The sequence below is a fragment of the Ammodytes marinus genome, assembly GCF_949987685.1.
Source record: "Ammodytes marinus genome assembly, chromosome: 10".
NCBI classification, from domain to species: Eukaryota; Metazoa; Chordata; class Actinopteri; order Uranoscopiformes; family Ammodytidae; genus Ammodytes; species Ammodytes marinus.
The window spans coordinates 6,440,300-6,457,733 of record NC_137214.1 but is presented as its reverse complement, the minus strand read 5'-3'; the positions used below and the strand labels follow the sequence as shown (position 1 = coordinate 6,457,733).

At 41.0% G+C, this 17,434-nt stretch overlaps 2 protein-coding genes across 3 annotated transcripts in view; one reads left to right on the top strand and one right to left on the bottom strand.

The window, feature by feature from the left end:
• The window catches only part of unc5a (unc-5 netrin receptor A), a gene marked incomplete at both ends in the record, with an annotated part of 150,158 nt that extends 146,813 nt beyond the window's left edge, over positions 1-3,345 (top strand). The window contains 2 exons of the mRNA XM_080036178.1: positions 88-266; positions 3,180-3,345. Of these exons, the coding sequence (XP_079892304.1) occupies positions 88-266; positions 3,180-3,345 (345 nt within the window). The remainder of the gene's footprint in view (positions 1-87; positions 267-3,179) is intronic.
• A 4,386-nt stretch (positions 3,346-7,731) lies between these two features.
• The window catches only part of pdlim7 (PDZ and LIM domain 7), a 42,449-nt gene continuing 32,746 nt past the window's right edge, over positions 7,732-17,434 (bottom strand). For both annotated transcript variants that reach the window (XM_080035381.1, XM_080035382.1), the window contains exons 7-11: positions 16,398-16,635; positions 14,776-14,956; positions 14,408-14,528; positions 11,201-11,316; positions 7,732-9,543 (exon numbers count right to left, since the gene is read on the bottom strand). In XM_080035381.1, coding sequence (XP_079891507.1) covers positions 9,457-9,543; positions 11,201-11,316; positions 14,408-14,528; positions 14,776-14,956; positions 16,398-16,635 — 743 coding nt within the window. In that variant the 3' untranslated portion in view covers positions 7,732-9,456. The remainder of the gene's footprint in view (positions 9,544-11,200; positions 11,317-14,407; positions 14,529-14,775; positions 14,957-16,397; positions 16,636-17,434) is intronic.

Here is a 17,434-nt window from a genome sequence, read left to right as displayed (position 1 = left end):
TTGATTCTCACCCCATCCACCTGCAGTGTCTGCCCTTACACTATGTTGAGGTCTCACTTTAATATATGACTTGCTGTGCTCCACCAGGACACGCGTGCTCTAGACTCCTCGTTCCTGCTGGGTGACAGCACAGCCACGGCTCTGGCCGGGCCCAGCGCCTTCCAGATCCCTTACCTCATCAGACAGAAGATCTGCAGCAGCCTGGACACCCCCTGTCCCAACGGAGCCGACTGGAGAATGCTAGCACAAAGACTCAAACTGGAGAGGTCAATATGAACCGTACACTAGCATAATGCAAAGGTCTGATCAGCCATTTGTCGGAGCAAGAACAGGCAGCCAGCACACCAAAAAAGGCTCCCGAGAAATACACCAGTCTCATTCATCCAACACCCTGGAGAATATGTATAATGTTTGAATACAGCTTGTATAGAATAATGAATACAACACACTGATCGTCAAGGTAAAGGTTAACATGCAGCGACTATGACATTATTATGTCTGGGTCCGTGTGAAGTGCACCACCGCAGTCGAGCGTTTCTCCTTAAGTTAAGGTAAACAAGGTTTCTCTGCCATAATAAAACTAATCCTGATTTGACACAGTTGACATTATGGGATTAATGTAGACTTGAAGGGATACAGCCATCATGTTTCTATAAAGAAAACATGGCCGCCCTTCCTCTCCCTTCCCACTAACAGATAAGCAGCTTAGAGGCTGCAGCAAAGTGTTCACCTGCTACATTCTGCTTAACACTGCTAATTGGAAAAGTAGCAGCCTAGGTGCCCATCAGCGGGTAGAATAGGTTTTGGATGTGTGCCGACCTTTCAGACGATTCCTTTTCTCACTGTTACTGTACTTAATCAAGACCTAGCAAACAACAGGAGCCAGCCATTGATCCCCCCCCATGCTCCCAATTTAGTTTCTACCACGTAATGAAATCAAATGGCTGCACTTAATTCGCCCAATCAACTTGACTTAGCCCCCACTTAATCACAAATTGAATAAATGCACTGCAGGTTTAACTAGCGATGTTTTCGCACACAACGCAATCAATTATCATTTGAGGCCTGAGGAAGCAACAAGGGCTCCATTGTTTGGCTCTGTCCTTAACAAGGTGTTGTGCTCAATGGCATTCTGACGTGCTGTATATTCTTCCATGTGTGTATTCACAGCAGAGCCACACTAGGCCTAATCAATACAACATAAAATGCCAACAACCTTTTTTTATTCTTCGATCTTCCGCTCCTAAGACCGAGCATGTGTTAGACGTGTGTGTCTGAGATAAGCTGCTGCTTCCACACATTGAGCTTTAATGAGCGGGGCGGACATGTCGGACTCTAAGCTCTCTCTATTTTATTTAGTTTTATTTATTTATTTCTCTGGATAATCGTACAGACAGCTTGTTCCCAGACAATTTTTTCGACCATCTCCTTCTCTTTGTTGTGCTCTCTCTTGACGCATAAGGGAAGGGTTGTGTGTGTGTGTGTGTGTGTGTGTGTGTGTGTGTGTGTGTGTGTGTGTGTGTGTGTGTGTGTGTGTGTGTGTGTGTGTGTGTGTGTGTGTGTGTGTGTGTGTGTGTGTGTGTGTGTGTGTTGTGAAATCCGATTGACTCCAAATAGCAGAGTGACAGTGTGTTCCAGCCTCATGTTTAGAACCATCACAGAACGCTTCACTGGGCAAACACACACGACACCAGCCAAATAATAGACTCTGTCTGACTCTGACCCTTTCTCTAGGTGGAAAGAAGTCTTGTGTTATGGGCTTCCTGTCTTATCTGCCAGCAAAAAAACATCTACAGCACAATCCCCCTCTACTTTGTGCCAAGACTTTAATGCTTTGAGTGTGTGTGTGTGTGTGTGTGTGTGTGTGTGTGTGTGTGTGTGTGTGTGTGTGTGTGTGTGTGTGTGTGTGTGTGTGTGTGTGTGTGTGTGTGTGTGTGTGTGTGTGTGTGTGTGTGTGTGTGTGTGTGTGTGTGTGTTCTACAGAACAGCTTCTGCCCCCCCCCCCCCCCCCCAGACATTTGAAGAACAGAAAAAGGCCATTAAATCAAACAAGCTTGTTCAGGTGCCATGGGGTCACCCCCCCACTCAACATCAAATATACAGCCGGCCGGGGCCACTGCTTTGTTGTCATTGATTGGGTTTGATCGTAAAAGGTTCCGCCTCCTAAAAATGGGGGAAAAGGTCACTTCCGACTTCACAGTGGAAAAAGTCCATATAGGATTTACTATATCGGGGATTTAGAGGCCAATTTCAACCTCAAATAAAGTAAAGAATGAGGCTTATGCTTTCTAAAAGGCTTCAAATGAAAATTGCCAGAGATTGTGTTAGTTGATGGCCGATGGTTTTTGGAGAGCTAAACTGTGTTCTTATGTGGCGCTTCATCCTTTTTATACTTAGTGCTCCGACACAGCACAGTATCAGGACGGAGGGGAAATATAACTCGCAATAAAACTTGACATTGACAGAGTTACAGGTAAAGCCTTTAGCACAACAAAATAAAAAAATATACAGTCTGAAAAGGCTTTTTTCCTGAGACTCTGTTAGTGGAGAGAGAGAGAGAGAGAGAGAGAGAGAGAGAGAGAGACACACACACACACAGAACGAGAGAGGGAGACAGAGAGAGAGAGAGAGAGAGAGACACACACACACACACACACACACAGAGAGCGAGACTATGGTTGCGTTCCGAATCGCATACTTTCTACTATATAGTATGTAGAAAAAAGATTTAGGATGTCCCGATTCTTGTGGCCAGATTTAGGATGGTTAGAATACCCGGATGGTCTACTTCATGCGGCCAAGATTGTTAGTGTTGAAAAGTGCATCCTATTTGGGCGATTCTGACCCACAATCCAGTGCGCACGTGAAGTGACGTAACATCGACGAAGCCTATAGGTCCATGTTATGAAAACAAACGGGGATGCGACGGATATAAAAGCAAGAGGCAAGATCAAGGCGCAATGTTATGATGAAATAAGAGAGAAAAGTATGTCCCAATAGTATGTCTACTGCATCCTAACTAGATTCTTTTTATCGTCGGATGTAGTATGTAGAATAGAAAAAAGAAAGAGTATGCGATTCGGAACGCAACCAGAGAGAGAGAGTTTTGATTTATGCACACCGCTCGATTCAGTAGAAAATGTCTGACTGTTTTTTCTTTGCTCTTCCTCTCCCTGCAGACACATGAGTTTCTTTGCATCCAAAGCCAGCCCGACCTCTGTGATCCTGGACCTGTGGGAGTCGCAGCATTTCCACAGTGGCAACATCAACCAGCTGGCCTCGGTCATGGCTGACATCGGCAAACAGGAGGCCATGATATTCCTGGTCTCTGACGGAGAGTGCTAACCCAGTCAAGAGGAAATGAAAAAAGACAGTAAACAACAACACACACAAACGCCCCCCCCCCCCCGCCCCCCCTCACGACAATAACACTAGCAGAGCTTGTCCCAATGTCCCTCGTCTTCTCTTTTTGAAGATAGTAAAGGGTCTGTAGGGCCGAGTTCCTATTTCTCATCGAGCCGAGTCAAAATCTTTAACCCACAGACCAAATGAAGGAAAAGGTAGAGTGTGTGTGTGTGTGTGTGTGTGTGTGTGTGTGTGTGTGTGTGTGTGTGTGTGTGTGTGTGTGTGTGTGTGTGTGTGTGTGTGTGTGTGTGGAATCGACCCATGAAGAGTAAAGAGAAGTTGTATTTTGCCATCTAAGAATTGAATTTAAATTAGTCCACACCTCCTGGTTCTACTTTTAAAGATCATTTAACTTCATGCCTTTTTTTTATATATATATATAATTAACAAGGAGCAATATGCAAACGTGATGTTAATATTACTGATGGCCAATATTGCAAATTCTAAAAAGTAAAAAAAAAAAAAAAAAGGGGATGTGAGGAAAGGTGCCAGTGGTTTCAGGTCAGAGAGCACGGGGGCGTAATATGCAATTGGCAGGTTTGTCATAATGTCATATTGAGCATATCTTCAACAAAGAGCCCAAACCCAGCTTCACTCTGTAACATGTACATCTCATATGTGCGTTATCTGTTTTCTGACAAACACATACACACACACGGTTTGTAGCACATCCTGGACTTGCAGGTTTTAAAGTAGATTGTATGTCCAGAGGCCCCTCCCAACAAAAAAAAAAAAACTAAATCCTCTCTGGTCTTGTTTGCAGCCGGTATCACTACTGTGAATGTAACATCTTGATTTAGAGAGATTCTCCTGCTTCTGAATCAATACATATATACGTGGGGTTTGGGTTCTTTGAACTTTTCCGAGGCAGGATTCAGTAACATATTCATCTAAATCCATATTTCAGAAAGTACTTCTATGTAAAGCCCTGTGATTTTGATCCGTTCAGTATATTTTGGTAAATGTGCTGCACTTATATAGCGATTTTTATCTAAAGCGCTATACATAGTTTGTCTCATTCACCCATTGAAAGACACACTCATACACCGATAGCAGGGTGTGAGCTCACCATCGGGAGACATTTGGGGTTCAGTGTCTCTTTGCCCAGGGACACTCAGACATTATGACATATATAAATGATATTTCACGTCTTACATTAGCCAATGTTTGACTGTGGCATTTCTCTCCCATCCCTCTAAATGACGGAGCCACAGACCCAAAGGCGTTCCAGCTGCATACTGTTTATGTGAACACTGAATGTCGTCAAAACTCATTTCCAAAATGACATTTATTTCCCTTCTGATTACATTAATTCTGCAGCAGAGACGACGTTTAGAAACGGCCAAAAGGCTTTTTCTACCGTATGAATAATGCAGAGAGCGCCTTCAGACCAAAACAAACTAAAAATTCTTCAAAATCTTCACCAGATTAATCACGTTGAAAAAAAAGTTGTGAAAGCCCTGCTTTTTATAATTCATAAAGCAAACGTTGATGGGGAATTCTATATTTGCTGTGTGGCAAACTATTTCCACATCAGTGAAACGCCTCTCTCTCTCTCAGAGGAAGTTAAGAGAGGCTTATTCATAATGTCACGCCTCTGCTCACTAAAGATGCCTTCAAAGGCTTTTGTTACTTCTAGACTGGATGGCAGAATAATATGATCCAGCAGAGTGATGCAACCTGGCATTTGCTTAACATATTTTGCTACTTTGCATTGTATTTTGTTTGTTTTGATTTTTTTGAATGCGTCATGATCAGGTCAGGCAACAGTAAAACAGACAGAGAATCTTTTTAAAGTCCTTTTTGGTTGAGTTGAAAAGGTGTGAGCGATCCCTAATTAGCCATAGTTCTCTCTGCGTCCGCCTCAGGGTTGCATGTGAAGTTGTCTGTTACAAGTTGTAAAGAGAGAATCCTTTCCATTCCATCCCCTTCTTATTTAAACTAGCTAGCACAGCCCGTCCTACAGCTAGCTCCTAGCTCCTGGTGGCTCCAACCTTTAAACACTAAACCAGAGCCTCTTCTATGATTGTCAGAGATTTGGAATGTATATTTATGTTTTCCTCGTAGTAGGAGAAAAAGTATGTCCGTTTTTTTATTTCTTTTTTCAAAGTTTCTTTGTTTTTTTGTGGCATCCTAGCCCGTCAGCTCTTAAGCCTTTCATGCTATAAAACACAAATCCTCCCAAACTACCACTTTCTACAAACTATCTACTAGTGTGGGGATGCCATGAATTCAATCATTTTACCTTTTTTATTCACTTTTAACAATACCCCATATATTAAGACGAAATGGCGATATCACCTTAAGTAAATCTTTTCATGTTGAAATGGATCATCGCCACACATGTAAATAGTTTTTCTATAGCAGCCGCGTGCTGTCACTTTGCATACTGTATATCAGCAGAATTGGTAACCAAAGTTTCCTGAGTTCCATTTGAGGCCCCTTCATCCTCATTATTGTGTGCATTACATATTGTTTCAGTCTGGTTTTAACCTGCAGCTAGAATAGAACGCGTGTCTGTCCGCAGGACTTTAAAAGTCCAAATATTTCCTTTCTTCACATTTCCTGGCTTTAGTCTTTGAGGCAAGGTAATGCTGTTTGTCCAAGCAGTGATATGTGTGTGTGCCCCTTTTTATTTCATCACTTTGTAAAGAAATGTAAATTATATTTTAATATGAAGCCAAAAAAAAAAAAAAAAAAAAAGACACTTAACTGGCGCAGCATTTGTCAAGTCCAAACCGTGACGTGTTTGCCTATATACTGTTCTTTGGCGATCTAGCAGTGAAGACTTTTTGCAGTGTTAAGGGTCTAGAGACTGTTTTTACTGGGAGTTTCTATACATATTTTGTTTGGTCCTTACTCTGCCTGACTATTCCTCTTAACTCTAAGCATTTAAATGCAAGGTGGATTGTGTGGAGGCTACTCTGAGGAAGAGAACATGGGTTCTCAGTGTTAACGCAACATGTTTCCATGAGCCATGGCAGTTGTACAGTCAGACTGTGTGACATTCTATCACCCCCCAACCCCAGCCTGTCATTGTCCTGGACGTGTCGTCTGAGCACATTTCAGTAGTGTCATTCACCAGTCACCAGGATCCATCTTCACGTCTAACTCACTATCTAACTCTGCAATGTGTGTGTGCGTGATATGAATACAGTTCCTGGCACTGATAGTTCTGTGTAATACAGAAAAATACATGTTTTGTTCAATGGTTTGTATTTATATCTGCATTTTTCTCTCACTACTATTCAGTGTACAGGGTGTGTGTGTGTGTGTGTGTGTGTGTGTGTGTGTGTGTGTGTGAGAGAGAAAGAGAGAGACTGGTTATGTGCATACCTCACTGTCACTCTGACTGAACTGTTTTGTTTTAGTTTTTTAACTATGAACAATAGACTCCTCTACTTGTGAATGTTTTTTGTTCTTTCTATTCAGTTCCTTGATTCAATGTTCCTTGCCTTTCTGCAAGTCAAAAATGCTGTATTTATTATACATGCCACAGCGCTTATGCAATTGTAAAATCTTTTTTTGTTTTTTTTTGTTTTTTTTACCTTTTGTGTTCCTTATCGTCAATGTAAATTGTTGTCAACTTTTGTGGCAAATGGAAAAAGCTTCTGCTAAAGGAGGTTTTCTGTACTTTTTGGACAATGATATGGATTTGTGGGTAGAATTTTGGAAATTCGTTTCTAAGTGCTTTCAAGTATTTACTTGGCCTTATGTATATATATATATCTATGACATTTCAGAACGGTATGTATAGGAATTCAACCTGAAATTGTTGTAAATAAATTATATATTGTTAAATCAATGACTGGATCCTTTACTTGAAACATTTACTGATGTTGCTTCATTAATAATTAAGGACTGTACACGCACTACTAAATATTTCAGATAACCTGTTTGTTTATTAGTGTCATGCTTTCAAGACTCAACACCACTCCGACTATTAAAGGAATAGTTCAACATTTTAAAATGTTAGCCTTTTGCCTCACTCTTATCTTTTGACCTGCTCCCCTTGACTACCAGTGTTTGAGCTAAGCTAACCTGTTTGAGCTAAGCTAACCTGGATGAGTGAGTGACCTTTGCCTATTCCCATATCAAAAATGCACACAGAGACAGGAACGGCTCCTGTCCTTGCATACTTTTTGGAACGGTTTCTGTCACCTTTTCTTGAGCAAAACATTTCAAATGTTGAACTATTGCTGTTTGTGTAAAGCGTATTGTACAACCGTTGTCAAGTCCATTTTCCTATTTGTTGGGAGCAGGTCAAAATATCATTCAATAGAAAACCTTACACACAAAGTGGATCCACCCAGCAGCACGTGGCATTAGTAATTAATTTTTTTTATTTGAAACATCCAGCAGCTATAAAAGCAACACTTACAGGCCCATTCAGAAGCAATATAAATACATATTCAACATGGTTTGAAAGTACTCCAAGGAACAATAACAACATAGGAACGTGAGAGACAATATCTCCGTAGGAATCTTTTTTCTCTCTTACATTAGAATGTTCAATAAATGACGATAATCTCAAAGGTCTTAAAAATATCCATACGTTAGGAGTGTGTAACATTAATAGCACTGTGTGTGTGTGTGTGTGTGTGTGTGTGTGTGTATTAGAATTGGATCAATTTAGGATCATTAACTGCAGCATGTGCACTGATTTGCCTTGTCCCTGCGTTCCAATACCCATAATTCCTGACTATTTAGTATGCCAGAAAAAGATTAAGGATGTTCCAATACATGCATGTCAAATGCAGTATGCCTTATACATCCAATTTCATTTTGTGGTATACAAACCAGAGTGCTTTAGAATGTAGTAAAGTTAAAAAAAAAAAAAAAAAGTATGCAAATTGGAACGCAGGGAAAGTAAGGCAGCCAGTGCTTGTGTGGAAAGGTAGAGGGGTCCAGTCAGGTGGAAATGGGACGCTCCACTGGACCCCCATTCTGTTAATAGGCTGCTGCAGAGAGAGAGTAAGTGGGGCTAGGGTTCTGAATAGAGGCCACCACTTCCCTGTGCCAAGTATGGACCACGTTGCAGATCATTACTGCAATATGTGGGATTATTATATGCTGAGTGGCTCCTGCTGCTTGGGAGATACTGACTTGACCTTACTCAACACTGAACAAGAAGGACATTAGCACAGACGTGAGAACTTTTCCTCCTAACAACTAGAATTAAGTCAAGAAGAACACTGAGGCACTGCAGGCAAAAACATTGCTGTTTCAAGCACTGGTCAATTTTAAGATGTTGGTCTATTTTTGCTACCTTTACATGTCTTCTTTCATACTAGTATAAATATGTATTGTATATTTCTCATATAAAACCATCTTTAAACACTCATTATCTTAACATTAGTTTATTTTTTTGAACCAAACATTTCAACTTCTAAAGCACTTACATCAACTAAACTTTCTAGAATCTTTCTTAGCACTATCCTGAAGGTTATTACAGATGGATTTGATTATAGGTTGTGAATGATCTGATTTATTATATCATTTCTTCTTAAAAACACGACGAAAAAGCATCTTTAAGACTTGTAAATATAACTTTTCTATTCATAAAATGATTAAAGGCTGTATCGAAAAATATGTTAAGTAAAAACCTTCGACACTGATATGCCGTCAAAATGAAATAAAGATTTGAACTCTGGCTTTGTCCAACATTTAGATTATAGATAAGCAAATATTCACATAATTAGTTATTGGAAAATTGTAATACAAAAACACAATGGTTTTAACAAGCCTGCAGTGTCTCACCTTCATGTCGAAATCTATCTGGAAGTCTACAGGTTAGTGAGGACATGGCATAATTCCTTGAATACTTCCAGTTCTACAACACAGCATTTGGTATTGGCAGGCAGTAACATCCTCACAGCACAGTAAAGTAACAAAGTCTGCAGGATAGAGGAAGAGATAGAATAGTTTAACTAGGTGTGTGGTGGCAAGGGAAAGAGATGTAGAATGTGTATGAGCCGGAGGGAGGGAGAGAAAGAGAGAGAGAGAGAAGCGTTGGTTCCTCTGCAGATGAAGCTCTCTCTCTCTCTTCTCTCACACTGGAGCGAAGGCATGGCCTTTGCACAGGGGCTTATCCTTCTTGGAGAAGAACGTCTTCCCCTCCAGGTTGATCTGGCACAGCTTTAGAGATCAAAGCAGACAGACACACACAGTGAGAGACACATTGGGAAACCAGGGCAGAGCACATATCACACTTTAACACTGACGCCAATGTGAATTCCTACACAGAGTGCTACTGGCCACAGCAGACACACATAGTATTTACTTTACTGCATTTACTTTCACTTTACTTCACAGGATAAGAAGGAGAGAATGATAGACAAGGTGACACATCTGACCATCAGATCGGAGGTGTGTTCTATCCCATGTTTCTTCATTGTGCAGTTAGCATACACCATCACGTATCTTTACTCTACAGTAGGGGTGCCCATTACGTCCATCGCGATCGACCGCATTGTGGGTAGATCGCGAAGGCATTTCTTTTTACTGGCTCAATATAGGCTCCTAATCTTTGAAGACCCCGAACAACTTTATTTTAAAAAAATAAACAATTGACTGGCTCATTATAGGCCCCTAGCCTTAGTAGGTAGGGGGAGCATACAGAGATCTGGCACCAGTACATTTTTGATATTTTTTAAATTACATTGTTCGTGGCTACGAAGAGCAGGGGCCTATATTGAGCTATACTGTATTTAAAAAAAAGAATAAGACTTCACAGAGAGATTTTTTAAACCTGTACATTTTTTCTTTCTGCTTTTTGGTAATTCTGTGTCCCCAAATGATTCCAGAAAATACTAGTACTAATAGTAATAAAGTACTAAATAGCTCACATAGGACGCAGCTGATTTAGCTTTAGTATTCTTCTCAAAATGCACCAGATTGATACATTTTACTTTAAAAGTTTCACATTTTTCTTCCAGGGGGGCATGCCCCCGGACCCCCCTAAAAGGCCCTTAGTAGTACCTTAAAATGATTTGTTTATTAATCAAAATAAATATTTCACGTTTTGTGTTGTAAGACGGACTCTCAGGGGGCCTACGAAACCTCTCAGCCCCAGGGCCTAATATGTTTTGCATTTTTATAGTAGGTAGATCTTCCTGACTTGATCATTATAAAAGTAGCTCACAATCTGAAAACTTGTGGGCACTCCTGCTCTACAGTAATACGTACAGTGTGTGTGAGAAATGTTTGGAACCCAGGAATTTAGAGCCTCGGTTGGTTCATTTAATTAAATTGCTAAATGACTCATTATAATGAGAACCCTATTTTCCTATGTGTGCTCCAATCACCAACCTTTAGCTTAATAATGCTACTTGCTACTAATGCTACTACTTGGGCTGTTTTCTAAATGGATGTGTTAGTCCATTTATTTTCTTACAATTAGGAAAAGATGCAGAGTTGTGAATCCAGGTTTTGTTTACTGCATGGCTCTTTTATCACAGTAGGGTTGCTACCGGCTACGGCAGCCACATATTTTTGACTTTTCTTCACTGGATGAGACGGAGACGGAGGGGATAGTGATGGAGCGCAGGTGACAGAGAAGGAGGAGAAAGCTCAAACATTCCAATGATAGGAGTCAGGTTTTCTTGTCTGGGACAGGGTGGAGGGAGGGAGGGAGAGAGAGAGAGAGAGAGAGAGAGAGAGAGAGAGAGAGAGAGAGAGAGAGAGACAGAGAGAGAGAGAGAGAGAGAGAGAGAGAGACAGAGAGAGAGAGAGAGAGAGAGAGAGAGAGAGAGAGAGAGCCCCATAGGGAGTCGTATCAATCAAAGTGACTTACAGCACAGACGAAGCAGGTATCGTGCCAGCTGTAGCCCAGGGCCTCCAGGAAACGATCGCCCGCATCAATCTTAAAGTCACAGCCGTGGCATTTGGTGCCAAACATCTTCTCATAGTCTGTGGAGGGAGGGAGGGAGAGAGGGAGAGAGGGAGGGAGGGAGAGAGGGAGGGAGAGAGGGAGGGAGGGAGGGAGGGAGGGAGGGAGGGGGAACAGGCATGGCATAACAGATTAGGATCATTCAGAATTTCCTTCGGGATCAATAAAGTATCTATTTATCTATCTATACATCTATCCATCCATATATCCATCTATCTATCTATCTATCCATCCATCCATCTATCTATTTATCTATCTATACATCTATCCATCCATATATCCATCTATCTATCTATCTATCCATCCATCCATCTATCTATTTATCTATCTATACATCTATCCATCCATATATCCATCTATCTATCTATCTATCCATCCATCCATCCATCTATCTATTTATCTATCTATACATCTATCCATCCATATATCCATCTATCTATCCGTCAATCCATCCACCTATCTATGTATCTATCTATACATCTATCCATCCATATATCCATCTATCTATCCATCCATCCATCCATCTATCCATCTATCTATCCATCCATCTATCCATCCATCTATCCATCCATATATCCATCTATCTATCCATCCATCTATCTATGTATCTATCTATACATCTATATATCCATCTATCCATCCATCAATCCATCCATCTATCTATATATCTATCTATACATCTATCCATCCATCTATCCATCCATCTATCCATCCATATATCCATCTATCTATCCATCCATCTATCTATGTATCTATCTATACATCTATATATCCATCTATCTATCCATCAATCCATCCATCTATCTATATATCTATCTATACATCTATCCATCCATATATCCATCTATCTATCCATCAATCCATCCACCTATCTATATATCTATCAGGATGAGACAATATTAAGACATTCTAAAAGGCTTTTATCTTCCTCAAAGCATCAAGGGTCAAGTGCCTCCACTATCAACCCTGGATGGGTCAACGTTACTTAAAAGGTGGAGTCAACAATGCTGGACAATGCTTGTTATCAGAATCACTTTCTCAAAATCAGTGAATATCTCCTCACGTTCACATCTTACTCTGTGTATGTTGGAGAAAAAAAAAGTCCAGTGTTAATACAAAGCCTAGGCTCTGTAAACAGGCATGTTAACAAAGCAATTCCGGACACGCTCATCATAGCTATAGCAACCGTGCTATTGATATGGGCTAAGATTTATCTCTGTGCAAATACAGGGAGAATGTGTGTTTAGTAGTAGCTAGCTAGTGTGACTAGTGTGCCTGTCAATGTATCAATATGTGTTGAAGCCAAATACTTATGAAAGCCAAAGTATCAGCCTAGCCTATGCTGCTGGCATTGTTGCTAGCCATGGTGGTCCAAGCCCGTTTGTTTATATACCTACGTATTTACAGAGCCTAGACTTTGTATGAACACCATACTTTCTTTCAATGCACACATTTAAAGTAACTGGAGGGCTTTTCCTTTTTGAATTGGAGTAAAATCCTACCACACACACAGACACAGACAGACACACACACACACACACACACACACACACACACACACACACACACACACACACACACACACACACACACACACACACACACACACACACACACACACACACACACACACACACACACACACACACACACACACACACACAGACATGAATGATGGAAGCTGTTTCGAAGACCAAATATCATCTCTCCTCCTCGTTGGGCGTTTGATACTTTTCGCTGTTCGCGTTATTCTGTCCACCCACTATGAGCTGCCCTTTCCAGGGTGTACGGGGGAAGAGGAGGGTTTAGGAAGATAGGAAATTGCTCCAGATACTTAAAGTGGATTTTCCCTGGTCCCCTTTCATCACAAGGACTCGGGAGGAGAGTGTCAGGCTATAATGCTGCTTCTTAAAGAGAGAGTGGGTGAGAGATGCTGAGCTAGCATAATGTTTATCAGAGCTAAAGACATTATTCACTAGTATGAGAGCGCTCAGGTTCGGATATAGACACACGCCACCCCCCCCACTCCTCCACCCACAACCCCCGCCCCCGCTAAATCATTTACAGCATAACACAAGAGCACACCACATTGATAGAATCCAATAAAGAAATGTCTGAAGTAAACTGGAGCTAAATAGATTACGGGCCAATGAAGGCATCACGCGTTGTGATTGACTGTCGGTAGTACGTGCTGAGAGTCATGATGCAAGGCCCCGTGCCATATGCCACAGCAGTAAAACAACAATGAAGTGTTTTCTTTACTAATAGCTTGATAAGAAAAAATATATGAAAATGATTCAAGCAAAAACTGGAGAGGGTAGGGGGAGGGGGATGCCCTGCAGTGAGCTATTTCTCCCCCCAAATGAAACTAGTTTATCATGAAATGCACTCGGCAAAGAGCTCTGCATCACCCAGTGGCTGCATTTGTCTGTTGTTGTGCCACACATTCTGTTATGCTATGGCTATGGCATCCGTTTAAAGTAAAATATATGCTACGTCCTTGATCAAATAAGAACACATAACTTCTGATCCATGTGTCCATTCAAAGAAGGTCTAATTTGGATCAAAATGTTCTCAGTTCGTCTCAATCAATCCAGTATGTTTTTTATTTTGCCAGTGTTTCATATATTCAGCTTAAGAATTTGGGTGGTTTATCTCAAAACCCATTTTTCTTTCTCATTGGGCCTGTTAGCACCTCTTAACACCACCCACCTTATTGGGCAGTGAGCATCCACTATCACGTATCATTACCCTACAGTAATATGTACAGTGTGTGAGAGAAATGTCTGCCAGCTGGTCCGTTCATTTAATTAAATTGCTAAATGACTCATTACAATGAGAACCCTGCTTTCTTATGTGTGCTCCAATCACCAACCTTTAGCTTAATAATGCTACTTGTGCCGTTTCCTAAAGGGATATGTTAGTCTATTTATTTTCGTGTAATTAGGGAAAATGTTGTCCCATGCAGGGTTGTTAATACACTAGCCTACAGTGTTTTGTACAGTTCCAAAATGCCCTAAAAGAGCCGACATTTACGCCCAAAAATATTTTTGCCTTTTATCATTGTAATTATGTTCACTTTACAAAAGTTAAAAAAAAACCCTCTCTCACCTTTCTCACAGTAGGGCTCTCCCTCCTCCATGTAGAAGGCTTGGTTCCTGATGGCATTCTTACAGGCCGCACACTTGAAACACTGGACGTGGTAGGTCATCTTCAGGGCGTGCATGATCTCCTGATGACGGGAGAGAGAAGGTTGTGAGTTAGATCTTCATGTTAGTGGTGAAAAGCAGCAACAATTTAAGTGTTAAATCGGACTTCTTCTATTTTGTCTGGTTTGTCTCATACAAACACACACACACACACACACACACACAGATGTTTTCATCACTTACGAGGACATTACATATACTTACATTCATTTCCTGGAGCCTTGCCCTAACCATAACACACAGACACACACACACACACACACACCTTACCCCAGTGATCTTGGTTTTGCACTTGGCACAGTTGGGAGCGTATCTGTTGTCATGACACTTGGTGCAGTAGACGGAGCCCTTCTCCTCAAAGAAGCCTCCCTCCTCCAGCACCGCCTTACACTGGGAACATGTGAACTCCTCTGGGTGCCAGGAACGCCCCAGAGCCACCAGGTACCGACCCCTGAGGAACACACACACACACACACACACACACACACACACACACGAATGTCAGAGACGTTATTCAAAAAATCTGCTGCATAATTTACCCCCTTTAACGAGAAAAATAGGACAGATAGAAAACTGTTTATAGGACTAGGAACTTTGTAACTTAAACCTCCTACGAATAACTTTTACATTTTTATGAAAGTCAAATTGTCTTCTAATAATCATAAATGACCTGGAACAGTAAACAACAACATCAGTGGAAATAACACTATTGATTTAGTCCTTTGCTTTTGATTTTCCTTGGAACTTTTTTTTTTTTTTTTTTTTTTTTTTTTAATACAGGTATATCCCATTGAGACCGAAGACTCTTTTGCAAGGGAGACCTGTTTTCCTTTCCCACGTTTCCATTCACACACACATTCATACACACGAGGCAAGGTGGGTGAAGTGTCTTGCCCAAGGACACAACAACTATGACACAGGTGGCAGGGCGGGGATCGAACCTCCAACCCTTTGATCATCGGCCGACCCGCTCTACCAACTGAGCCACAGTCGCCCCAAAACAAAACTTGGAACACCCTGTGTTTATGAACGCTACTAAATCAAAGTTTTCTTTGCCTCACCATGGTCATATTAGCATTATTAATCTGACATAGTCACATTAACCCATGGCCATGCATCCCGCTTCCTCTCTTTCACTCCTTAACAAATGCACGTGCAACCAGCACATGCTAGCAAAGATCTTTAGGACAAGAGTTGCTGGTGTTGCTAACAAACTTCCGCTTTGGTCCAACTGGAATTGACAAAAACTGAAAGTTCCTCATAGCTACTTTAACTTGTTTAAAAAAACTGATTGTGTTTGCATGCCAACAATAAGAACTACTTTTTCTGTTATCTGTGAAATTGTGATTTGAAGTATATGACAGTCAGCATAATGCTCCTGTAACAAGACCTCTCCGAACCGTGTTGTTAAGGTGAGTGACTTGGTTTGCGGCTGACACAGTCTGACACAGTGTATGAGCCGTCTGAAGTGATGTGTCATTCCTCTGACAGGACTTTGAAAGGAGCAGAACCCCCTTCAACACTGTTAGAATGACTCAGCCTCTTTTAACTGTGTGTCCTTTGACTGTATTGATGCACTGTATAGCATCACCTCTACCATACATTGGTGATCAGGACACCTGTGATGTTTATGATTGATTTATTTAAAGCACTTACTATTTATTATTATTCTTGGTGTTACTTTATTATCATTATTATTATTATTATTATTATTATTATTATTATTATTATTATTATTATTATTATTATTATTATTATTATTATTATTATTATTAGGTATTTATTGTTCATGGACGCTTGTTCTGTGTGGTGTCCTTTCTATATTGAACTATTCCAATAAGAAGAATTATGAAACCAACGCCAGCACAGACATGGGGGGTGTGCCCTCTCACCTGATGACCTTGTTGCAGGCTCCACAGGTTGGGGTGCGGCCGCTGTCTTCTGGTGCCTGCATGGCTGCAGCCTGCAGTATGGAGCTGCGGCTCTGCATGGGCGTGGGCTGGGCCGGCTGGCTGTGCTGGGTCAACACAGTGCTGGTCTTGTCCGGGCGGAACCGGTCGGCAAAGTTTGGATCAGTGACCCAGGGAGGACGAACAGAGGGACCCGAACTGACCGCTGCTGTCTTTGATCCTAGGACAGGGGGACAACAACAAGGGGATTTGATTTGGAAAAATAATTGTCTTTGAATGTACATTATTTCATAATGGGAGGGGAACACTTTGATGTAATATACACCATCCCACCAGCAGAGGAGAATTTACCATAAGGCAGACAGAGGCAACTGCCTTGGGCCCCAAGCTACTAAGAGCCCCATACGATGCCTTTTAAATGTATGGTTTAATAATCCTGTAATGCCTTTTAGAAACATGGACGTGGTGCAAAATGTTTTGTTTTATACAACGTTTTGTTAGGAAGAACACCAATAAGAACAACAATATTGGTCTTATTGAGTGTCATATATAATAAAAAATATATATTAACATGGTATTGAAAACAACAACTTTCAACAGTTGTTTGCTTGTGTCATATGATTACAAATGTAATACTTGTAGGTCTTAGCTTCTATACACAAGGTTTTTTTTATTAATTATGTCTTCATATACATCCATACGCAAAACTGGAATCAGTTAAATAATCGATATACTTTGTTGCCCGGGTTGTTTACGGATGTCTGTCTCCTATCTAGTGTGACTAAAGTGAAAAGATATTAAGAGGACACAATAAAGCATAAAAATGCCCCAAAAAATATCTTAAAAAAAAAAAAAAATCAAACGATATGGCTCAAATGATTTAGAGCCAGCAGATGCATGTTGTTTTGCGTGTCACGTCGGTTGCTGCCGATGCTCATGTGTTGACATTCAATAAAAAAAATCTATTAGCTCAACCTTTACTGGATTCTACTGAGGCTCCTTGAACACAACACACACAC